General features: G+C 38.7%; 1 protein-coding gene across 2 annotated transcripts in view; it reads right to left on the bottom strand.

Annotated features, from left to right (window-relative positions):
• Positions 1–21,055, bottom strand: part of NUDT14 (nudix hydrolase 14) — a 48,560-nt gene extending 27,505 nt beyond the window's left edge. The window contains exons 1-2 of one of the 2 annotated variants that reach the window (XM_034418602.3): positions 20,608–21,055; positions 4,024–4,067 (exon numbers count right to left, since the gene is read on the bottom strand). In XM_034418602.3, coding sequence (XP_034274493.1) covers positions 4,024–4,067; positions 20,608–20,688 — 125 coding nt within the window. In that variant the 5' untranslated portion in view covers positions 20,689–21,055. Of the gene's footprint in view, positions 1–4,023; positions 4,068–17,272; positions 17,417–20,607 lie in introns of those variants that run through there. The other variant, XM_034418603.3, reaches the window with a different exon arrangement.
• Between the last annotated feature and the right edge of the window lie 5,037 nt (positions 21,056–26,092).

Genomic DNA, 26,092 nt, shown 5'->3' with positions numbered 1-26,092 from the left:
AGGCACCGGTCTACCCATTTGTTTGTGCAGGCACTGGTCTACCCATTTGTTTTTGGAGGCACCGGTCTACTCATTTGTTTTTGGAGGCACCGGTCTACTCATTTGTTTTTGGAGGCACTGGTCTACCCATTTATTTTTGCAGGCACAGGTCTACCACCACACTGCCTTTTAACACTGATCAGCTGTAGGGCGGCCCTTTGAAGCCCCATGGCAAGAGTTTAAACAGTTTTTTTCCTTCTAGCCGATCAGCTGGGACTCAGGAGGCAGCAATAGATTGGGGGTGGGGCCAAATAAAAGGTAAGAATAATGCAGGGGGGGGCGCGGGGGGAGCAGAACTGGTTCGGTGATATCATATCGTCACCGCTACCAGCTCTGCGGAAGCGGGTGGAACCGGGAGGAACCCACCACTGATCTGCAGTTGACAGTAAGTACAATTTCAATTTTTTTATCGGTTACTGAAATTTAGAATGGTATGGTTTTATTCAAAATAATGTAATCTTAATGTATCATTTCTAAAACAGGAAGCTTTCTTTTAACATATACCCAGAATTTAACATACACTACGTCACAACTGAGACCACAAAAACAGAAACAGCCACTAAATAAATCCTTTTCAACAAACTATCTATAATGTTGATAGAGTGATTATGTCCTAAATAACACACACTGCAAACATATAGTGCAAGTGCTATAAGTACTAAAATCTAATATATTACTGACCAGAATTGATGTAACTGAGCTGACATAACCTAATTTATCATTAGTGTCTTTTGAATGAACCAGAGTTGCCACTAGTGTGTAGCTTTCACTTGCTAAGAGATCTGAGTCATGGTTCCACAGAGTATAGGGAAGTTGTCCTATATGCCAGAATAATATACTCCCTTTCCTTAGCAAACTCCTTCAATACCTAGCCATGTCTTCTTTTAATGGAGCATTATTCTAATAGAGGTTATGTTCCATCACCTACTGTAGCATTCAAAAATGCTTCTTCCCCAACCTTATGCCTATGGTATAATACCATGCTGAACATAGGTAATATTCTGGGAACAAAGGATATACTGAATCTTTAATCTTGAATTTGGGAGTGTGTCTCACAAAATGAATGTTCTGCTGCAGCAAGAACAGAGAAAATGACTGCATGTCACATTATCACAATAGCAGAGAGAAGGGAAACATTTTCAAGAAATGACCTGTATGGATGAAGCAAGAGTTCTAACTATACAGCCATTATCTTATAATAAAATATTAACTGAATGGTAGTAGGACAAAGAGGAGAGATTCCTGAAATGAAAGTTGAACTGTCACTATATTCAGTTTGTTTATGTATAATTGGGTGATTCTTGGCTTAAATCTAATTTCTTAGCTTTGTATTTTAAGGCTAAGATGAATGAGCCCAATTAGCTGAATCTCTGAGGGAAAGAAAAAGTCCAGTATAATGAAAGAAAATAATATAAGAGGCTTACAAAACAGGAAATATTATAGCGGGTTATAAATAAAATTATAATCTAGTAGGAACAATTGCTGATGGCACTGGAGATAAAGAAGCACTTCCTATTTCTAGAATAATAGGAATTCTGCAGCATGGAGTAAAATGGTTCATTGAAATACTGTGCTCTGTAGCACTAAAAAAGTTACAGCATGACAGCTGTTGTACATGGGAAGGCAACAAATGCTATGTGACCAGAGATGACTGGCATGACATGTGCATCTTATGCAATCATGTTCACAGCTATCTTAAAAATATTCTGTGGAAAAGTTTCTTTGATTATAATGGTACCAAAACCATCAAACTTGCCCATAAAACATTATAGTAGCACAGAAATATTATTTATTGAAGAAACAATCTACAAAATGGTTATATCCCAAAATAGTAAAGCATTGTGAGGTACTGCATTTTCAGCAACTCAATGATTTGTTATAATCCTCCAGAGATAACCCCTAGAAAATGTCCTTTTCTTTCTTAAGTGATGTTTTTGAACTGGCTTTCCTTGCTTCAGAGCGCTCTTCCCATGGAGGCAATGAGAGTAGCATAATTAAGAGCCAATTACATTTATCTTGACATAATGCCTTTGACAAGCTGGTTTAGTAGGGAATAACTAGGCTGCTATTCTGATTCTTTTTTTTTCTGAATGGCTGGACAGAAGAATGAAGCAAATGAATTAAGTGCCAAAAGCTAAGCTACTATTCAAGTTTGAATCTAGCTTTTGCTCTATGTACCCTAAGAAGTATTTTTCTGTTTTTAACTCTACTCAAAACATTCTGCCAGAGCATTCTAAATTATCTGTGTTCCAATAAAATTTGAATGCCTCACATTTTCTGCGTTCTGATAAGAGAAAATTTGAAATGTTTTGAATATATCAGGCATAAAAATTTTGGGGAGCTTGGGACAAATATGCTCACTTTTCCCCACAAACCCATGGCTAAATGAATAATTTAAAAACATTGCTTCTGCTATTTCCAATAGGGATTTTAATTTTTTAAAAAATATGCCCATTTTTTACATAGATTATTTCCCAGATAGCAGTTAATATAGACTATCACCTTATCTCATTCAAGCAACAAGCGTTTTCCAATCCATCTGCCTTATAGAAATAAGCTGAACAAAAAGTTCTTTGCTAGATGTGTATGCCTATTTATGTTTTTGCAAAAACAAAACTCCTTCTTAATTCTTGTTTTATAAAACCTTTTATAAAACCTAAATATATATATTTGCAGCTGCAGTAATAAATGCATTTATCACACATACTGTATATAACTGGGCAAAGTATAGTCATATCATAAAAATAGAAATTAAAACGGTATACTATAAAAATTGTAAAATGACAGAACCTATAGACTAAAAGGCCCATACTATATAAACAAATCAACATAAATCAGTAAAAATGTAACACTGTTCCACCAATGAACAAAACATGTATTTAAATAACAATACTAAACCGTTTGCAACCTGTTAGCAGTGTGTAATTAGGGGCTATTCCCATCCTAGCCAAAGGCCTGGGAGAAAAGCCAGGTCTTCAAGGCCCTCTGAAATGCCAGCAGCGTGAGAGCTTATATTTTTATCTTTGTATAGTTTTTATTTTTGTACGATTGTAAGCTGACCAGAGTTACTCTGAGGTAAGATGGGTGGCCAATAAATAATTTATTTTATAAATACATCAATCAATCAATCAATCAATCAATCAATCTCAGGGGGAACCTCATTCCAGAGGACAGGTGCTGCTCCAGAGAACACTTCTGGAGTCTCAATAGATAATATTATATACTCACTCCATTGGATCTAAAGCAACAGCAGTATGGACATCACTGCTGTTATATTAGCTAGCATATACTTAAAACAAACATCATAAAAATGTTGAGCAAGATGCAGCTTCAGGACTAAACATAAAGATAGTCCTTCATAAACAGTCTCTCATAGGTAGTACTGTAGTTATTTAAATTTGAGATTATGAGTACATGAACCCCTCTAGTTTGTTTCCAACCATGAAAGCATAATAACCCACCTGAAGCTGGTAATACTATAGGGACTACTCATGGAAGTCATTGAGGCGGTATAATCCCATTTAGTGCACATAATTCCATTTATCAGCTTTGCTTCTCAAGATTCAGTTGCAGTTTATGGGCCCTTAGCCACCATATCACTGTACAGTATAAAGACAATGATCCAAGATATGCGTATTTTGATTAAATGATATGAAAAAGTACACTTAACTTTAAAGTTCCTGAAGACCTTCCCCAATGATTTTATATGTAAGTAACATTGGGACTAAAGCAGTACATTCCACAATTTATAGCCAGGGTGTAAAAACATGGCATACTTTTTCATAATCCGCTCCTAACTTTAATTATTTTACATAAACACAGTAATATAGGTTCACTTCATAGAGTTGGCAACACAAATATGTATGAAGTCTCAAAATGATAAATATGATTATGTGAAACAGAGAGAATGAGAATGAGAGAATGAATTATTTAAAAAAGTATACAGGAGCATGTTGCCTACCAGTTGCATTCTTTGAAATTTACCTGTCATGTGTCCTCATGAAATCCCAAAGTTTTGAAATACCATTCTGAAAAAAAGGCATAATAAATAAGTAATATGTTATATTAATGTTCAATCTGTTCCCATGCAAATCAAACTGTCAACTTTCAAGTACATTTTTAGTTATAAATGACACAGTTATTTTGGAAGCCTCTCTAAATTTCCTACTTCTGATGAAAACGTTGCATACCAGTATATGCTAATTAGCTGATGAAAAAAGCCAGGTTTTATGGGTGCATCTATGCATTTTTCTTGGCAGTAATGTGGAAGTGGTTTTCCCATTGTCTTCTTGGAATATTTTTTTTCAACAGTTCAATCTGGAGTGCACTCCTGAGATTTCCCATCATTATACGATATCAAACCTTTCTCTACTTTAGCCATGACCAACTATGCATTGCTACTGAGTTAAGTCTAAATATGGTAGCAATTGCTGTTATATTAGATAACTGTTTAAAGTCTTTCCTAGAAAGTGGGCACAGGACGTATGCTTTGACATACAACTGACTCTGGCCTTCTAATAGTCAAATAATTCACATTGGCTAAGATAATTTATAGTTCTTTCCATGTCAGTGGACAGATAGGATCTTTGGCAGTTCATCTTAACACTGTTATTAGGCTTGAAACAAGAAAACAATTACACAGGTGGACCTCAAGACAGTAACATATTGATAAGGAAGAACTTAAAGGTCAAAGCCAACTCTTTCCAACCACTCGTGCTAATGTTAAGTTCAAATCTGTTTCTCCTCATCCAGCCCCCTACTGTTTCCAGACACCAAGAAAAAAATCTCAACAATATCATTTGGTTTGGAAAGAGATCTATAACTAATATCAGCATACAGTATTGAGAATGCGCCACCCCTTACTGACCCATTGGTTTCATGTAGATGTGAAACAGGAGTGGGGAGAGCATTGAGTTCTGAGAAACTCTACACTGGTCCCCATCAACACCAAGTGAAACTGACCCTGGGAGAAGGAAGAAAACCATTGAATTATTTTGGCTCCCCCACTTATAATTTTTTGAACTGATCCAGAAAAATATCACAATGAACCATACTGAAAGCCATCAACAGATCAAGCATAGCACCCATCCTATTCCTGCCCTAGATTATCCACAAGAATGATCAATTGCTATCTCAGTCTCATACCCGTGTTTCCCCAAAAATAAGACCCTGTCTTATATTTTTTTGAACCCCAAATAAGCATTTGGCCTTATTTTCAGGGAGGTCTTCTTATTTTGGGACGCGTGGAGCAAGATGGGGCTCCTCTTGCCATCTTACCTGATTTCCAGCTCTGCGTTTAAATATTTTTGGGGAGGGCTTATTTTCGGAGGGAGGCTTATTTAAGTGCATGCACTCAAAAGCCCGATTGGGCTTATTATCAGGGGATGTCTTATTTTTGGGAAACAGGGTATCTAGACATGAAACTTGACTGAGAGGGGTACAGATAATCTTCAAATTAGAAAGGGATCTATAACTGCCCATATTTCAGGGATTTTTTTATAGTTAGTAAAAAGTTGTGGAGTACCTCCTTTTAAAAAATGATTAATTGGTATAATGTTGTCCAGTTTAATAGCTTTCTCTATTTTACGTTATGTTGTTGTGGATTGAAATGAAAAATATTCTTTTTGTCTTTGCTACTAATGTAATGAAATTCAGATCAGCTTTGTGCAGTTAAGTTTCTATTGTGCCAAATACCGACTTCACGCTGATAGTCCAGTATGAAGGCTGCTAATTATTAATAGCAAGCAAACAGTTACCAATGGTTATATGGCTCTGTGTACTTTACAGCACATTAAATCTAACGTACTTATGGTGATTTTATCAGGTAATACACAAAATGACAATGATTTATCTTCTATTCAACAAACCCATATGTTTATAAAATAACGAAGACATAACAAATGGGGAATCAACTTGGTCTTTCAAGGCTTCTCTTCATTGCCCCAGATCAGTAACCATCAAAATGTTTACCATGCAGACATTCGCAATAGTAAGGTGGGGGCTCCGCTACCGCTCCTATTGCTATTCTTGTCAAAAGACTGAGGAATGTTTTTCTAGTGTCTCATATATACAGATAAAGTTAGTAGCAAAAGCAAACACTATTAACTCTGCAGTGCTAGCTCTACACAAAAATGTCCCATTAGAAACTGCTTGAATGCTGACATTTGTCAAGTAAAAGAAAGAATTCTCACAGAAGAAACCTATTTATGTATTTTTAAATATTCAGTCACCAAACAGATCTAGGCATTCCTGACAAGGACATGGAAGTCTGTGTTCTCAATACAGATAATCCTTGACTTACAAACATTCATTTAGTGACCATTTGAAATTACAATGGCACTGAAAAAAGTGACTTATGACATTTTTCTCTTGACCCTTGCAGTGTTCCCATGGTTACGTGATCAAAACGTGGATGCTTGGCAACTGGTATGTATTTACAGTAGCAGTATCCCGGGGTCATGTGAATACCCTTTGCGAACCTCTGACAAGCTATATTCCAAACATAGAGCAATTATTTGGGGCAGGATGGGGAAATCACTTTCCTATTAGTTATGGACAACATTTGCATCTCAGGTAATATAGTTAGGAAGGAACTGATATGATGAAAAGCTGCCTTTAGTTAGCCAAATATACTAACGATATGACTCCATGCAAGGCACTTTCAAATGTTATAATGAAATTATCCTCCCTCTCTATACTATCCCGCATAATAATTGAATTGTTGAGCATAAACAACAAAAACACATTGACGAATAGATTATGTGCCTAAGGGCAGAATGAAATGCTTAATAGTTTCTTAAATCTTACACTATCCTGGTTTTATTAGCTAAAACATTATTTTGTTTAACTGTTTTCTATTTTAGCTAATGAAAACTAATTTCAGATCCAGTGTAGTTTGCAAAGCAGAACTAACTTGGATGTTCTAATTTGATTGAGGCTTTTTCTTTTTTTGCCAGCTGCACTGTTGATGCCAGTTTCTGTCATGTACCATCAATAGCTAACACAACAAGTGACTATGGCAATGCCCCTGAACGCTTTGTACCTCTAGGTCAATGTGAACTTGATGGAGTTCATTTGTGCACATTTTTCCCTGCATGCTTTCCCTTCTGTATTGTTTAATTACATAAGCTTGGGAAGAATTTTCAGATCTTTCAGCTGTCTTCTTGTAAATAAAATAATGAGAAAGAAAAAAACCTCCAAAGTTTCACCTTCACTGCTACCACTTAAAACATTGTTATTTAAAGAGTAATATAAACTCGAAGGGAAAGGCTGAATCTTTGTCCACTCAGTGCAAGTGGAATGAAGCCGAGGTCCCACTTTGAACCGCCATGCTCCCTGGGCCTGGGAAGTTGAACGTCGGCTGGGCTAAATTCCAACCCAGCAGGATGGAGTGTGGGGAAACCTGGGCGGTGGGTCCCACACTTAGCTGGCCAAATCTTTCAGGTAGCCCAGCAAGAGATTGGCTTTGTGAAGGTGGAGGAAGCCCCCACTCCCTGGACTCGCTGAGCTCCAGGGGCTTCATTGTCCTCTACTCAAAGGCTGCTATGTGCTCAGGATGGCTTAATATTCTGGGTGGCAATTGGGTCATCACCGCAGATTCCAGTCCTAGTGTGGCTGCTGATCCAAGTTCCCCACCTGTCAGGACCAGGCAGGTCTGTTGGGATTGTCCCAGTGATGGCTCCTTGGCTGGGCACCGGAGCACCTCCAGAGTTTGCTCTCAGCTGCTTCAGCTTCCACAGTTGCTGATGGGTAGCAGATGGCCCCACAAACATCCTCGGAAACGGACCCAGTGGCCCCCTCAGGGGTTGCTGTCCTTTGTTCTATCTTTGCTGAGTCTTTGCACTCCCTGGTAGATCAGGGTACGGCCGGAGCTCATGATCCTGGACAGTGGCACCGCTTTGCGGTAAGTTGCTGGTTTTTTTTTTCCAGATTCGGGTTAATATCAGCGTTCCAACAAACTCCTCATAGTAATTCAGAATTCTGAGACAAAGTCCATCAAAGTAAGATTTTATTAGAGGAAGTCATATTGGCACATCTGGAGAAAACCCGAATCTGAAATCCCGTGTTTTCCTCCACCCACACTAAAACTCTCACCCTGCCCTGTCCAGTGACATTCACATTACATGGCCCAATCATTCCCGTCTCCGCTGCCGTCAAACTTCGGTCACTCCCTTCCAGGTGCCAGCAGCCCAACCTTGATCTCATGTGAAAAAATGTTCACTGTTTACTCCCTTCACTGTTATGTTATGACTACTCCCTCCCATTCCCACTATGACAGCCCTGTAAAGTCTGACCAAAGATGGATCCAGGGCTAACATTAGTTATTTAGTTTTTTAGAGTTTCTATTAATGATTTAGTATCATTTTTACTACTCTAATGTGGTTTACTTAAATTTCTGATTCAGACCCCATGTCAGAAATGGAAATAAAACCCTATCTTTATAATGGTAAAAATTGTGAAACCAAACCAAAACACTACTATTGAACCCTTTTCTAGAAAGTTCCATAAAAATAATCTCAGTATCTCAGCAGTTACCTAGTTTCCACATTCAAAGCCAGCTATAAATAAGTATAACAATGGACTCAGACTTCAATCTGCATCCAAATTTCAACTGACCAATCTAAACAAAATATAATAAACCATAAACTTGAGAATAACAATTTCTTCTCATGCAATCATCTGATAGGTGTACACTTCCAAGCCATTTAATTTTAACTGACAATATCCTTTCACTCTTTATATAAACTTTTGTAAGTTTTATATTTTGACAAGCAATTATAAAGAAAACACATCATTTAAGGTTATGGTTTTATAGTTTATTCTTATTATAAGGTATTTTTTTGTCCACCATTAGGAGGTAAAACAAACATTTCTGAACATGTTTTCTTTGCTCATTCATCTATTAATGTGATACCACAATATCACAGCTAAGGCCACTGTGTTAATTCAGCTATGAAACTTACTAAATGAGTTTGGACCAGTCAGTAACTCTTAGTCTAATTCTCTCTTATAGTATTCAACATGCAAAAAGAATAGCTCCATCAAGAATGCACTGAGCAAGGAAATGAGGGACATAAAAAGAAAGTACTGTATTTTAATAAACATATTACTGTAAACAAGCATTATGGTGGAAAGCAAGGCCCCTGAGACTACAGTTTCTGCCTCTGCTGCAACATCCAGCTGGTTATTCTCAGTGTTGTCCTTATACTGTTTGTAGATCCTCTCAACAGCGAGAACCCCATAGCTTCAAAAGTGAGTCTTTTGCAGCTGGTGTCTGCAGAAGAGTGCTCCAAATGCATTCAGTCCTTAGCACACAGATCCTATGTGCCATCCCAAAACTGAAACCAATAAATACCACAAACAGACAGCTCTACAGACAATAAAAAAAATGACAAAAACTCTCTCTCACACACACACACACCCCACTGTAACATTACAAGCTTCTCCAACCCCAAATGTAGTTCAGGATGCTATGCAATCAGTTCTGAGGCAACTGAAAATTGAGTTCCTAAGGCATATTTTATCTTCCAGCAAGTACTGTTATCTAAAAGAAAGAGGATCAGTAGACATGTTGCTGACATAGGAAAACATACAGTGAATTCTTTTTAATTGCCAGTATTTCTGCATAAAAATTAACTAAAAGATAATTTATATATTTATTGGGGAATATGATCCAAAGCTACATATTTGTGTGGCAAAAGTAAACTTTCGCTTTCAGTAACTGCAGCACCCCCTTGGGTATCAGTAATTACAACTAAACGTTTCCAATAACTGTTGATCAGTTCTGCACATCAGCAGCTTGGAGGAATTTGAGCACATTCCTCCTTATAGAACAGCTTCAACTCAGGGCTCACATCAACTGCCCACTTCAGGCCCTTCCACACAGTCATGGGATTCAAATTTTTTTACTACCGGTTCTGTGGGTGTGACATGGTGGGCATGGCATGGCATGATGGGCGTGGCATAGAGGGCGTGGCAGGTGAAGGATACTGTAAAATCTCCATTCCTTCTCACTCCAGGGGAAGGTTACTGCAAAATCCCTATTTCCTCCTGATCAGCTGGGACTCGGGAGGCAGAGAATAGATGGGGGTGGTCAGAGGTGGTATTTACTGGTTCTCCAAACTACTCAAAATTTCCGCTACTGGTTCTCCAGAACTGGTCAGAACCTGCTGAATACCACCTCTGCTTCCACACCATTTATATAGGCTTAAGGTCAGAACTTGGTCATTCCAAAAGATTAACTTTCATATGCTTTAACCATTCTTTAGTCATACGATTTTTCTTTTGGGTAACTGTCTTGCTACATGATCTACTTTCTCTTGAGCTTTACTTCATAGACAAATATCCTGTCATTTTCTGAATTTGCTGGTACAAATCAGAATTCATAGTTCCATTAATTATATCTAGCTGTACTGTTCCAGATGAAGCAAAGCAGGCCCAATCATGATACTGCCCTCACTATGTTTCACAGATAAAATTCTTATTTGGAATGCAATGTTTGTCCTTCACTAAACATAACACTTTTCATTCAAGCTAAAAAGTTATACCTTGATCTCCTCCATCTACTGAACATTCTTCTGATATCCTTCTGGCTTGTCCATGCAGCCTTTGCAAATGTAGAGGGGCATCAATGTTCTTTTTGGAGTATAGCAGCTTTCTCCTTTCAACCTTGCCATGTATGCCACTGTTGTTCAGTGTTTCCTAAATGGTAGTCACATGAATGCTGATATTTGCCAATGCAAGAGAGGCCTTTAATTCCTTAGATTTATTTTGGGATTGTCTGTGAATATTGCACACCTTGTTCTTGATGTGATCTTAGTTGGTCAACCATTCCTATGAAGGATAACAATGGTGCTGAATTGTCTCAATTTGTACATATCTTGCATGACAGTGGACCAGTGAAATCTAGACTCTTTGGAAATAGTTTTGTAACATTTTCCAGGCTGGTGAGTATGAACAACTGTTTTCAGAGGTCCTTAGAAATTTTTGTTCAAGCCACGATACATTTCACATATCTATGTTGTGAAGATCAGAGTTTGATAGTGAATACTGTTATTTAAATAGGCAAGAACTTTCCCACTCACATCTGATTATCACCCTATTGATCAAAACACGTGACCAATTTCCTTCAAATGAACTGACAATCCTAGAGGTTCACACACTTTTGCCACACAAAAATATGTAACTTTGATTAATTTTCCTCAACAAACAAACAAATATAATTTTCTCAACTCATTTGTTTAATTGTGTTCTTTTTATCTATTGTTACAACCTGAACGGAGAAGAGAACATGTTTTCGGTCATATATATATGAAAAAATATTGAAAATTTGAAGCTTCAGAAACATTTAAGTACCACTCAGTGGTACTTAAATTATTGGGATTCAAATAATTCCACCACTGGTTTGCCGAAAATGTGAGTGCGTGCATGCGTGCACTTCTGCCACACAGTGAGGTTCGACTGAGCAGCCTTTCGGGGCCTGCTCCCCTCCATCTCTGCTCTCCGTGGCAGCGGCTGCTTCTCTCTGCACTGCTGGGAGAGCGTCTTGTGCACTTTAGGAGCGATGAGCTGACACTTCCATCTAAATCCCATCCGGAAAGTGCTGTGGCTGAGAGAAACAGCATTGAACATGCTGCTGCTTCTCTGTGCCGCAGTGCACAGTGGGACTTAGAGGAAAGAGGTGGTTCACAGCTGCTAAATTGCACAAGATGCTCTCCCAGCAAGAGCAGCAGTGGAGAGAAGCAGGTGCCGACCCGGAGAGCACAGCGTTTCTGTGAGCGACTGAGGCTCGGCAAGGGATGGAAGAAGCAGCTGCAAGATCTCCGCTGCAGCACTTTCCGGATGGGACTTCTTACAGATAGGAAGACCTGTCTGTCCATTCCCAAACCACATTGACCCTCCTGTGCCCCCCCCCCCGGCGTGGCCCTTTGGCCTAGCACAGCAGGCCACAGGCTGAATAAATTGCTTTGGCCTGGGGGGGGGGCATAGTTTGAGGTCAGAGGGGGACAGTGGCATGCAGGCGGAGGCTCTGGCATAAGGCTGGAGCGGGGGTATGGTGCATTCCCTGACCCAGCCGAGGCAAACGGCAAGCAGGTGTAGGCTCTGGCACAAGGCTAGAGCTGGGGAATGGCATGTTCCCTGATCTGGCTGAGGTGAACGGCAAGTGGGCAGAGGCTCCGGGGCAAGGCCAGAGCCATGGAATGGCGCGTCCCTGGGCCCCACCCAAGGCAAAGGACGAGCAGGCGGCATGCTTACCTTTGGTGAGCAGAACGGATGAGGTGTAGAGATGAGGTGTAGAGATGGAGATTAGCTGGGCCGCGTGGCAAAGGCAAGATATATAGGGCGGGTGGGGTGGGGCTGGATGGTACAAGCGGGCGGGCAGTGGGGTAGGCGAGGCCAACGGGTGGGGCCAGCCAGAGGTAGTATTTGCCGGTTCTCCGAACTACTCAAAATTTCTGCTACCAGTTTGCCCAAACCGGTCCGAATCGGCTAAATACCACCTCTCGTACCACTATACAAATAGGAGATTACTAAAATATTTTCTTTGCTAACTAGTTTATTATGAGGCCAGCAGTTAATTATGGTTATAACTGGGATGCAACAACTGACACCAGTGCAAAGTGATTTCAGAAAAAGAAAGTAAAATTTTAATGTCTGGATTTAAATATGAAAATATTAAAAGTAGACATTACATTACTTAGCATGATGAACAATTTCTAAATAATGTTTAGAATTACTCATACTTAGTTTGACACCAGTCTGGTGTCTGATGTAGGTCAAATTAAGATAAATTAATGTACATTCATGTAACAATGGAATATATTGCATCTACTGAGTAAACATTATAGAAATATAATCATGAAAAAATATTTTTGCAATGCTTTCTTGCCAAAGCATTCTGTATTGTTTACATGGGAGATAATGGCTAAGATAATGGCCATTTAGAAGAACCAAATAAGGTTTAAGTGCCCTAATGAAGGCACATAATAGAATATAAGCCACATTTCTTAGAGGCAAAAAGCCAAACAGGACCAGTTGACCAAGAGATTTTTGCCATCTTTGCTTTCCCCAAGAAGATATCAGGTAAACAAGCAAATGTTTTCAGGCAGCTAGGTTGTGATGCCTAATTAACTCTGACTCTTTTAGGTTGCTAAGTAAGCTTAGTCCTGATTAGTACATGGTTGGCACTATTTGGCAAGTTCAGGACTGCAGGCTAGCTTGGGGAAAAAACATTATGCAAGAAGACAGTGGCAATCCACGCCTATATTATGAGAAGAAAATGGATGTTTATAAAAGTCACAAGATGTTGAACTCTATATGAAAGCAACTTAGTAACTTTTAAGCGGCTTTTGAAAGACCCTAGAAGAATGGCACTTTTATTAGATTTTTTTTATCCCTTATCCCTTTATTATTTTTTATAAATAATTCAAGGTGGTGAACATACCTAATACTCCTTCCTTTCATTATTTTCCTAGTCCTCTGTTTTTACTCTAAAACACCTGAAAAGTGTTGAAAAACAAATAGTGCCCAAGGGAAGAGAAATCAGATATGTGACATTGGACAGAAGTAACTATCCTGTTTCCCCCAAAATAAGACATCCCCTGATAATAAGCCCAATCAGGCTTTTGAGCGCATGGTAATAAGGCCAAACACTTATTTCAGGGTTCAAAAAAAATATAAGACAGGGTCTTATTTTTGGGAAAACACGGTATATAAAGTGTTCCATAACCTGATAAGAGAACATTATTCAGCCTAAGTACACCTTTTACCTCTCTTTTTTAAAAGGAGCATATGGAAAAAAATAATTGAAGAAGAACTGAAATAATTATTTTAACTTTGGTAGTTTCATCTAATGTCCTTTCCATCTTTAAAATTAGAATCACAAAAGCCTTTTAACAAGCCATCCTCCCACTGATAAAAAGCAAAGGCAGTTTGCATCTCAGCCTCCAAAGTACCACAGAAGCCATTTTCCGCTCACTTATTTCAAAAGCCATTAAAACAACTTGTTGAAGGACAGCTGTAGGGGGTTAATGGAAGGCAAGGCTTAGAAACAATCATTAGATTTTTTTCTAATTAGAAAAAAAGTTTCTCACAGGTCCTTCCCACAAAAATGACAAAGATCTTCACAATTCTTACCCATCTACCAAAATCAATGGAAAACAGAATAAATACTAACACCTTCAGATTTTTAAAAATATGCTTTTTGAAGAAATATAGAAGATTAAAAAAAAAGAAAATATCTATATCATATGCATCCCTGTTTCCTCCATTATTTCAGTTTAATTTTAAAAATATATCCAGCAGAATTTGTCTAGTTTTTTGATGAAGCAATAAATTACATAAAAGAAAAGGTAAATACATTTTTAAAAATTTCCATAAAATATTTTTGATCAGTGAGGACATCATCCCATTTGTAATGATCTTGGACAAAGGATTAAAACTGCACATTTTATTTCAATTAATTAAAAAAGGGAAGGAAATTCATACTTGGTCGTAAGTTGTTTTGAAATTTTGAACTGTTTAATATTAAGGGTTTTAGTCCAACAAAGCCATCAGAGCCTATTTCAATTTTTATTTGAAATGTACCTAAAATACCACTTAATGATCTGTATTATTTGAGGCTTGTCACATGTTTATAAAATCAGACTCTGCGAGAATATAATTTGAAACTTTCAGATTTTAAGCTTTCTTTCTTTCAACTTTTAGTTCTTCTACTTACTTCTACGGAAAAAGTAAGTACATTGCCTTGGCTCTAATATTTCTAATAATAGAATTGCCTTCATTATCAGAAACAACCTCAAATAGGGATTTCTTATAACTATCTACCAGTCTCAACATTGACTAGGAGGAATCTTTACCACTCCTCCCTGCAGAATATTGTATAGAATAGCATAGAATTCTTTATTGGCCAAGTGTGATTGGACACACAAGGAATTTGTCTTGGTGCATATGCTCTCAGTGTACATAAAAGAAAAGATACATTCGTCAAGAATCATAAGGTACAACGCTTAATGATAGTCATAGGGTACAAATAAGCAATCAAATCATATTAGTTGTATGTTGGAACATGATGAAGAAATTAAATAATTTAATGGGGTGTATCTACTTTTTCACACAACTGTATATACAGTAAACGAATGATGGTACTTGGATTCTGGGAGACAGAAACTACTTCAAAATGTTTAATTGCAGAGATAATTATCAGGGAGAATTGCAAATATAATTCTGTGTTGCAGATGTCATAGGATAAACACATTCCTAAAGCTGCTTTTTAAAACAAACAAATAAACAGAGCAAAACACAAAATGATGGAAACATTATTTAGTAATATTATTTAACAACTTCCTCTAAAGCTGAGCTTTGCAAATCTTCCTGAATGCAGGCCAACAGCGTGCTGTGGCAGACTTTCCTGGTAGACTATTCCATAACTGTAGGGCTATGGCAGAGAACTGAGACTGTCATTACCTCCCACAATGATGGCAAATAAAGCAAAAGATCTGATGAATAACCTAATTGGAGAGCAAAAAACCCTTATGGGATGGAAATGATGATCTCAAATGTAATGTCCTTATAAATTCTGCAGAGTACTTAAAACAGCAACCTAAATTGAGAAGTTATTTGGATGCTATGCTTGTTCATTTTATCGAACACAATCCAGCATATAAAAATTCAGTCTCTCCTTCTTGCACTATTCTGCCTAGCTTCAGCATCATAAACTTTTTAACCTCAGAGACTGTATGACTATATGAATAATCATATATTTTTAAAAACACCTTACTGAATACTTTAATGATACTTAATGAAGGATTTAAAAACTTTTGAGTTAGAAGTGAACTCTAATAAAGAAACTTGGGGTTCTCTCTTTTTAAAAAAAGTAATTTAAGTAATTGAGGTGAGTACTATGGAAATCTATAATTTATTTATAGAAGCATTTAGAGGTACTGATATTAGGTTTGTGTACTCCCAAGAGATCACAAACCTAATGTGTATTTTTAAGATAAAATCAGGGAAATTTTAATTGCCAAACCCATTTTTGCAGGCCCCAGAATCCTTTCTGAATGTATCACTACATTTCAGTGATACAATTTCTGAAATTGCCTTATGCTTTATGTTATCCTGAAGTCCGATATTATGAATGGCAATACCATACATTTAAAATGCCCATTTCAGAAAACGGGCAAAGGCCACCTCTTTGTAGGAAACAGTGCCAATTTCACTAACATTCAAGAGACTGGTATTTATTTAATTTATTACATGACCATACTTTCCAAAATGTTTATAATAGGAACTATATTAATAAAATAGCAACAAAGCATTTTAACTCAGATTTTTTTTAAGAATAAAAAATCCTCCTGGCATATTTTTAAAAATGCTTCCAATATGAATATGACAAAATTTGTTTGTTTGAATTTAAGTAAAAGCTGGAGAATCCAGAGGGTTTATTTATTTGTTCATCTTTATAATTTTATTATAATTCAAGATAGTGAGCATATCCAATCCATCTTATTCTTCTTTTTCCCCATAACAACCACCTTGTGAAGTGGATTGGGTTGAGAGAGAGTAACTGGCCCAAAGTCACCAAGCTGGCTTTCATGGTTAAGGCAGTATGGTTAAGGCTCATGGTCTGCTGCTTTCTAGCCTGGTGCCTTAACCACTCAATCAAATTGGCTCTATTTTACTACTACCCATAAGCATTCTGCCTGCAAAACACAGCTATGTTTTGAAATTCTGTATCTTAATGAATTAAATAATACATGCAATAGCTAAAAGCAGAGGATTGACAAGACAGCTTATTATACTGAGGTGAGGTAAAATGCTTTCACTCACCTTTCCTTTTGACAACTTTTGTATACTTGCAATGCCCATTCCATGCTTATTTTGTAAATAAAAAACAATCCATATACCCAATCTGACAAAAAAAGATCTCTGTAAAGGTGGCACTTTTGCAATTTTGGTTTCAGAGCTAACTCTCAGAAAAATGAGCAATGAGAATAGAACTGAAGGCATGACATTTGATAAGAAATCTTTATGTAAGCACTGCTTACAATAAAAAAACAAATTGCCCTATTTTTTATTCTCTTATCCAATAAAATACTCTTTAACATGTTTAAGAACATAATCCCTCAACTCAGTGTGTATTTCTTACTTTAATATGTGAATCACAAACAGTACCTTCTGTAAGGCAAAGACATTCCCATAATTATATTGAGCAGATTAATGAAAGAACACTCACCTTGAAAAGTTTTGCCTTTAATGTATTCATCATCGCTCATCACATCTGTCCCTGCAAATCCCATTTCCTATTCTATTCATGAGGTGCAGCAACCTGGAGCTTTAGTGATTACCGCCACACTTTTCCCATGGCCTTCTCACCTCTCATCTAACCCCTAAGTACCCCATTCCCATTGTTTATCATCTGTTCTCTTCTCCTGGAAACTGCTGTTAGAAGTTCACTTATCCCTAATCTTGCCTGCTGCCTTTGATATTCTTTCTAATCCAACAATCTGTCAACTGGGGCATCAACCCATGTCCAGGCCAGCTGCTCTCTCCCAGGCTTCATACAAAATGTTCAGAGGATTCTGATCCAGCAAGAAAAACTTGAAGCAAATAATTAATGTTGATTCGATCAGAGCTTATGACTTTAGTGTGCTATTAAGTAGAGACTGAAGAAAACTAACCTTTTAAAGTTTGTTTAAACTTGGCTGTTAATACATTAATGAAATTCTGGTCAATGTGTAAAGGGACACGATTAAAGAAAGTAAATTCATGAGAAAAGAGAGAGGAAACCTTTTGAACTAAAAAAAGGCAAAGAAAACTATGTTCACATGCAAATCTGCTTATACATAGAATGTTCTTTCTTATATGCAGTTTTAAAATGAAGTTTATTAGCAAGCTTCTTCAAGAAAGCATAAGGTGAGAATAATAAACATAAATAGGCAGCTAAGTTATTTTACTATAACTATATATCAGAAAGACAGGAGGGCAGACAGTGGATCTTTGCTCTGTGATTTAGAGGTAACATTTATTGATCTTTTGTATCCTAGCAGCACTATGACAAACAGATGGTCCCCAGATAATGGCCAATGCCTGTGTTCAAGGTAACCTGGTATTTAGCGGGAAGGAAGGGTTCACATATTCAGGCCTGCTGTGAGAAGTATCATAAGACATTTATTGGATAAAGTTCTTCAGATCCACTCAAAATTAGATTTAGACAGGATACATTTATATGAATTTTGTCCTGTATCTGCCAAATGGTTGACCCTATACTTCCCAAGGAAGTAGACAGGATCCTTGGGACTATTGACTTAGCTACCTGCTTATTAAATCCATCCCTCACTTGGTTAGTTAGGACTGGTTTGGCCCATGAGGGGGTAAGTGGATCTTTGAGTGAGGGAACATTTTTGCCTATCTCACCTTCTCCCCAAACAGCTATTTCTAGACCCAACATTGGCAACATCATTGATCATGATTGTCAATTATCTTTGATGAAGCTGGAATGGTATTGGTACAACCAGATGGTCCCACTGTTCTCATTCTTCATTTTTCAGGAACTTTATAATCAATCATGGTAACCTTCTGGCCAGACTACAGGGATTGGGATTGGAGACACAATGTTACAGTGGTTCTCCTCTTTTCTCTGTGATTCTCCTCTTTTCTCTGTGACTGGTTCCAGTTGGTTTGTGTATGAAGCCAAAGGCTCTTGGCTTACATGATGCCTCAAGGCTCAACTGTCTCAGCCTTCCTGATCAACATTTACATGAAGCTGCTGGGTGAGGTAATCTGTTCATCAAGTATTATCAATATGCTGATGATATCCTACTATATGAGAGCCAATTTGGTGTCATGGTTAGGCAATAGGCTAGAAATTAAGAGACTGTGACTTCCAGGCATGCTTAGGCATGGAGCCAACTAGGCGACTTCAGACCAGTCATCTTCTCTCAGACATAAGAAGCCGACAATGGGAAATCACCTCCAAAAATCTTGCCAAAATTGCAGGAATTAGTCCAGACAGTCATAAGGAATTAAAACTGACTTGAAGGCATATACATACACACATACATTCTTGTTTTCTACCTCAACTCCGGATCAAGAAAGTGATGGTATCAAGGTCCTTTCTCAGGTACATTTGGTCAGGGAAGAGTAAACTTAAAATGAAAACTGAATAGCTGTGTATTCCTGATTCTTCTGGGACCTTGTTTTTTCCATCTTTGGAAAAACTCTGCTGTCATTATAATCATACCAAGCTGTTTTATATGTACCGTATTATTAACCTAGCAGGATTATTCAGGACAGTATGAAAAAGGGGGAATAGGTGAATTTTAACAATTTTAATATGACCTTGAAATTAATCTTCACTAAAGCAGATAATTCCAGTCAGAATTCTATTGAGAGGGCCTTCTCTGTGGGGGCACCCACCCTCTAGAACCAACTGCCCCCAGAGATAAGGCAAATCCAAGACCTTGGTGCCTTCCACCGAGCCCTTAAAACTTTCTTTTTTCAGCAAGCCAGGCTGGCTTAACACTTTTAAATGTTTTTAACTGGTTTGTCATTGTTTTTTAATTACGGGGCCAAATTTATATGTATCTTTTTAATAGTATTTTAATGTTTGTAGTTTATGTTTTTATTTGGCTGTACACCGCCCTGAGTCCTCAGGGAGAAGGGCGGTATATAAATTTGATATAAAATAAATAAATAAAAATAAAATTGTCCCAATCAGCATTGTATTTTTGGGAACAATTGTTGGAAAAGTATATCAGAAGATAGGGAAATAAATTCTGGTTGATACTCCCCATACACACATATATGCTAGTTGTGTTGCCCAATGCAGAGCATGTGGATATAAATTCTGCAGTAGATAAAGTGCTGAAATAGTTAAATTTGTAGAGTGGTGCAGTAGAGAAGTCCCTACTCACTTTCTGATCTCAAACCATCCCTCAAACATCTAGAGAACCAGAAGTTATTCCCTTATTCCCGAATTTGCCCATTTTAAACATAAAAATACTGAAGCACGCTCAAGCGAAAGGACACACAGCAAACTAGCTAATCCCACAGAAAGGGGGTGGGGGGTGGGTGGCAGGCTCCCTGTGCCTGTGTTCAAGGGCAATCATTGCAAAAACCATTTAGCTAAGTAGTTAAATGTGAGTAAGTAACTAAGTAAAGGTAATAATACGCTCTTCTTGTTGTGGGAAGGGCTAAAAATTCTGCCTGCATTCGGAAACGCTCGATCCCTTTTTCCTAAGGGGAAAAAAACGGGCAACCCCATGAAGAAAAAGATGCTTCGGACTCGGTATCCACAGGCTACTCTGCCGGCCTGCCGAGTCCATTCCTGGGCCCTAAATTCCCGCCGACCCTTTCCGCCATCCAGTAGCAGCGACTCTTCACGAGGATAGGAAATCCACCCTAACCCTCCCGCCGCCTCCCTAGCAGCGCCTGCGGGAGAGCCGGGAGTAGGCCTTTCACAGCAGCGGCTTTGCGTAAAAGAGCGCTTCGGCGAAAGTGGGCTAAACTCGGCGTTCCTGAAGAGAAGGCAGCGGCTCCTCCCGCGGCCTTCTCACCCAGCCTGCCTACCTGGCGGTATCGGAGGCGAAAAGGCCGCAAATATTGGGAGGCGACGCAAGGTCCGAGAGCCAGTTCCTCGATCGATTCCATGCCGGATGCCGCGACTTCAGCCTCGGGTGACGGCGCGGGGTTAACCTTGCAGGGAAGCCGAGATGGAAGGAGCGGAAAGAAAGAAGGGGAGCGCGGGCAAGAGAGTCAGTCGGCGGGGAAATGCATGCGAAAACTATAGAGAAGAGCGCGCACTGCCCGAGGGCTTTTCCAGCGGCTTCCCTTTTCCCTCATCTTTTCCCCGTGTGGATGAGTGGAGTCGGAGGACAGTGGATGCAGGACTATGCTCTCTTCCTATGGAAAAACTTTGAATTCAAGGTGGAGGACAAGGATGTCATTAAAATCCTTCTTTAAGAGATAAAAGCTCGAGGGGGACCTTATGAAGTACTTTGCACTGCACCCCCACTTTTCATTGCAAGAGAGATAGGGCTGTAAATGGCACATATATAGCAGTTCTTAGCAGGTTTATCTATGTGATCAATAGCGATTGTGAATAAATAACGGTGTGATGGCAAAATATCAATTTCAGGGAGGGGAGGGTCCTTGATGCTCTCTGAGCTTGGCTGTTTTCTTGCAAACGTTTCATGACCCACACTAAGTAACAACATCAGTGCTAGTTTCAGAGCACTCAGAGAGATTGAATGATCAAATGATCATAGCCAAAGAGAGGTTCTTAGTGCCTTTTTTGGACTAGATAACAACAGAAGAACAGAGTTGGAAAGGACCTTGGACGTCTTCTAGCCTAACTCCCTGCTCAAGCAGGAGACTCTATACTATTTCAGACAAGTGGTTGTCCAGTCTCTTCTTTAAAATCTCCAGTGGTGGAGCACCCACAATTTCTGAAGGCAAGCTGTTCCAAGTCCACCCCAATTACATTAAGCTAAATTTCCTTTATTTTTGACACAGCAAGCATGGCCATGATTATTTATATCGTGTTTTATGATTTGATATGTGCCATCCAGGCAGTTGTGGTTGGTTCAGTATGTTACACTTAAGAAACTATGTCTTATCAGGCCATGATAATTCAACATCATCTTTACTTCATCCTTGCAAAATTGACGAGTATTATTTCCAAATTATGAAGAAAGGGTTAAAAAGAGACAGGCAGAGAAGTCACCATAAAGCTGCCATAAATTCTTTACTGGATATTGATAAGGATAATTGTCCAGTTCCTTTTTATTCTATTTTGTGTCTTCAGAGGAAATAATTTTGCACATATAATCAACTTCTAAAAATTAATGCACCCAAAATGACTTGGTTTTGAAGTTGTTACAAATTAACCAAATTGGGACTTTTTTAAAACGCCGCGGGACGCGGGACAAATTGCTAAAAATCGGGACTGTCCCGCCAAAAGCGGGACGTCTGGTCACCTTATATTATGGTTAAGGAGAAACTTTAACTTTACATTTTAAAGCTATGTAACTTTGAGAGGAAAGGAGAAACAAATATTGCTCTCCTCTGTGCTATATAGCTCTGTGCTCTGTTTCTATAAAGAATAGACTCCTATGTCCCACTTTCTTATGAAAATGTAACAGTATATGTTTAATATACATACGGGTACAGTAAGTCCTCGACATATCAACCATTGAGCCCCAAATTTCTGTTGCTGAGCGAGACAGCTATTAAGTGAATTTTGCCCCATTTTACTACCTTTCCTGTCACAGATGTTAAGTGAATCACTGCAGTTGTTAAATCAGTAACATGGTTGTTAAGTAAATCTGCCTTCCCTATTGACTTTGCTTGTCAGAAGGTTGCAAAGGTGATCACATGACCCTGGGACCCAGCAACTGTCATAAATATGAATCATTTGCCAAGCATCTGAATTTTGATCATATGGCCCTCGGATGCTACAGTGGTCATAAGTGTGAAAAACAGTCATAAGACACTTTTTTCAATTCCATTGTAACTTTGGTCACTAAATAAATTGTTGTAAATCAAGGATTACCCGTATATTTTTCAGGGATGTATGGAGAGTTTTACATTCAGGGATGGGATGGGCTTTTCTCAACACTGATAATGATTTTGGGATTTTTCCAATCCTGTGAGTTGTAGCATGAATAAACTGGAGAATCTCAGAGCATCCTTCACCAAGAATAAATCACAGGATAGTAGAAAAATGTAACATTTAAGCCTTGAAATAGAATTTCATTTTTATTCATTATGTGCCACTCGATTTCTGAATAGGCCAAGCAAGTCACAAGGAATGACAAAGTAATTAAATTATTAAATTATTTATTTGAAACGTTTGCATCTTGGAATTAAGAGCCCCTTCTCAGATTACAATCAGGAATAATGTAAGAAATCAATAATCTAAACAAGCACCTGATGTTTTGTCAATCAGACAGAACATTCAAATGCTCCAAAATACCTTTTTGAAAAGTTAGATTTCCTTGGCTCAGTAATAAAGAGGTAGCTGGCCAGTTATCTGGAGGTAGTTTATTCCAAAAATCATAACTGAGAAAACTTGAGGATGGGGTCCTCCAAAATCTAGTATCCTTAGCAAGTCTCCCCAATTAGAAGACATCAGTTAGAGGAGAAGGAAATTTCAGAAATAGCTAGGCCCTGAACTAGACAGGGTTTTATAACTAGCACCTAAAAGCTACTGGTAGATAGTGCAGCTCCTGCAGTAGTAAAGTTAAATAGGTTAACCTAGGTCCGTGATGGTGAACCTATGGCATGCGTGCCACAGGTGGCACATGGAGCCATATTGTTGGGCACGCGAGCCTTGCCCAAGCTCAGCTCCAGCATGCATGCACGCACTGGCCAGCTGATTTTTGGGCTTTCTGGGCCACTGGAAGTTGGCAAATGGGCTGTTTCCAGCCTCTGGAGGGCCTCCGGTGGGGTGGGGAAGGCTGTTTTCGCCCTCCCCAGGCTCCTAGAAAGCCTCTGGAGTCTGGGGAGGGCAAAAAAATGAGCCTACCGAGCCCACCATGCTTTCACAAGCCAATATGGGGGGGGGCATGGGATTGCGCGCGCATGCATGGGGGGCAGGGCGCCTAGAATTATGAGTGTGGGCACTCACGCATGTGACTACCCCGCACTCCCCCAACTTTTGGCACGCAATGGCAAAAAGGTTAGCCATCACTGACCTAAGTGTACCCAACATTACACACACTGTTGGATCAGCCGAAGCCTCTACATAGTCTTCAAGGGTAGCTGGTATATTCCTTTCCCATATGTGGTGACTTTCACTTCTGATGATGTTCTAGAAACGGCACAGGTCAGCCAAGCATTTAGCACAACTATAGTAAAAAAAAAAAGCTACCGGTTCAGTCGAACCGGTAGTTTAAAAGCTACAATCCGACGATCAGCTGTGCCATGCAATTTAGTTTTGCTACAAAGCAGGAAATCCTGCTTTCAATACTGCGCATGCGCTCATGCATAGTACGTGCCAAAAGGAGGCTTGGGAAGGTAAGTAGAACAAAGGGGGGGATCAGCTGTGCCGCGCGGTTTAGCTTCGCTAGAAAGCAGGATTTCCTGCTTTCTAGCAAAACTAAACCGTGCGGCACAGCTGATTGTCGGATCATAGCTTTTTTTAACTACCAGTTTGACTTTTTTAAACACACAGCGTGCATTTGGTGTGCACTGAACATGTGCATACAGTGCACGTTTGGTGTGCATGCATGTGCGCTTGGCGCGCAGCACGCATGCACAGCCAGCAAACCAGTAAAAAACTGGTTCAGATTTCCCCACTGGGATGAACCCTAGCTTATCCCTAAAACCAACATCATAAACTGTGCTTCAAATGCAATTTCTAAGAAACAATGCCTCTAATCAACTGCAGAGTAACTTAAATTTTTTCAAATTGATTTGCACAGTGAAATAGGTGGCATATACATTTAATAAATAGATAAACCCGATGATAACATTTAAAGGAAGGCTAGATTCACCCATGGTTTGTTTTTAATCACACTTAAAATAAGCAGAGTGGTTTGATTCGTGGCTTCAAGGCCAGGAATTATTGGAACCTAGTTTGTATGTTTTGTTTCATGTTGATGGAAGAGTTATTTTCACCACATGACTTTTTTATATGCATGTTTTTCTTTTTATGTATTGTCACCCACCAGATCACCCAGAGTTATTTGATTAAGATGGGCAGTCATATATATTTGCAGGCATCAAGTGTCTTTTTGCTTGATCATACAAAGTTAGGATGGAAATCCTAATGTAAATCCATGTTAGAATGGATTTTAAATCTAATGCAAATGGCAAACTTTTCTCCCAGCAAAGTTGAATGAGGGGTTAATATTTTGCTTGCTGCTGGCTAAGGATACAGTATATACTGTACCCATTTCTCAAGTTCTACTGGTGTATAAAATAGGCCTCTATATCTCATAGTTATCTGGTCTCTTACAGTAAAAAGCAATCACACCAAAAAGGATCAGCAACTTTCACAATATCACAGAGATTCACAGAACATCACTAACTCAATTCCTGTAGGAAGAGCTAACTGTTTAATAAACTCCCCAAGGTCAGCATGTTCAGAGCTATATAGATTTCAGAGGAGATGCTGTTCCAATTGTCAGCTGCAGATACAAAGAAGGCACACCTCCTGGTCCCATAGAATGACATTGCTTTATTGATGGGATCTTGGCATGGCAACCCTGTTCGATTTTATAGGTCAGCCAGAAACAATTAGAGAAAGGCAATCTCACAAATACAGAAACCCCCTTAAGGTTTGTAGATCTGTATATCTTCTCTTCACTAAACTAAGTCTGTACTACTATTAATCTTCTCATCCTTCCCACCACCCATCTCCTTCCACTTATGACTGTATGACTGTAACTTTATTGCTTGGATCCTTACGATATATCCTCATTGATATTGTTTCCTGATTGCTTATTTGTACCCTATGACTATCATTAAGTGTTGTACCTTATGATTCTTGATGAACATATATTTTCTTTTATGTACACTGAGAGCATATGCACCAAGACAAATTCCTTGTGTGTCCAATCACACTTGGCCAATAAAAAATTCTATTCTGTTCTGTTCTATCAGCCATTTCAGACTGAAAATTCTACTTTTGCAGTTGCAAGAAATGGAAACATTTAGCACCCATGATGGACCAGTGGGTGAGGCTGCATTTGGAATGCTGGGTTTCAGACTCACCTTAATACAAGACACTTTTTTTTTTTTTTTGTATATGAACCTGGAGGATATTATTACCACTGTATTGGATACTAGTTCCCCTTGTGGGGTCATTTCCTCGTTTCTACTGATGCTAGATGGCTCACCATTTTTCCTTGAAGATGACCTCTTGAATCTTTAAGAGCGGCATGAAAAACAAGAAAATACATTAGGGACCCCCTTTTCTAACCTATGTTCCTTCTTTTTCTTTGGCTGTGTGTTGCTGTTTCCTGTTCAAGCAAAATCAGCTTGCATTATTATTATTATTGCTGTTGTTCTGTTACCATATTAGTTTTAGTTTCTGTTGATTTTGTGG

The sequence above is a fragment of the Pantherophis guttatus genome, chromosome 1 (assembly GCF_059756535.1).
Source record: "Pantherophis guttatus breed Tessera chromosome 1, ASM5975653v1, whole genome shotgun sequence".
Lineage (NCBI taxonomy): Eukaryota > Metazoa > Chordata > Lepidosauria > Squamata > Colubridae > Pantherophis > Pantherophis guttatus.
This window is presented reverse-complemented; position numbering and strand designations above follow the sequence as displayed.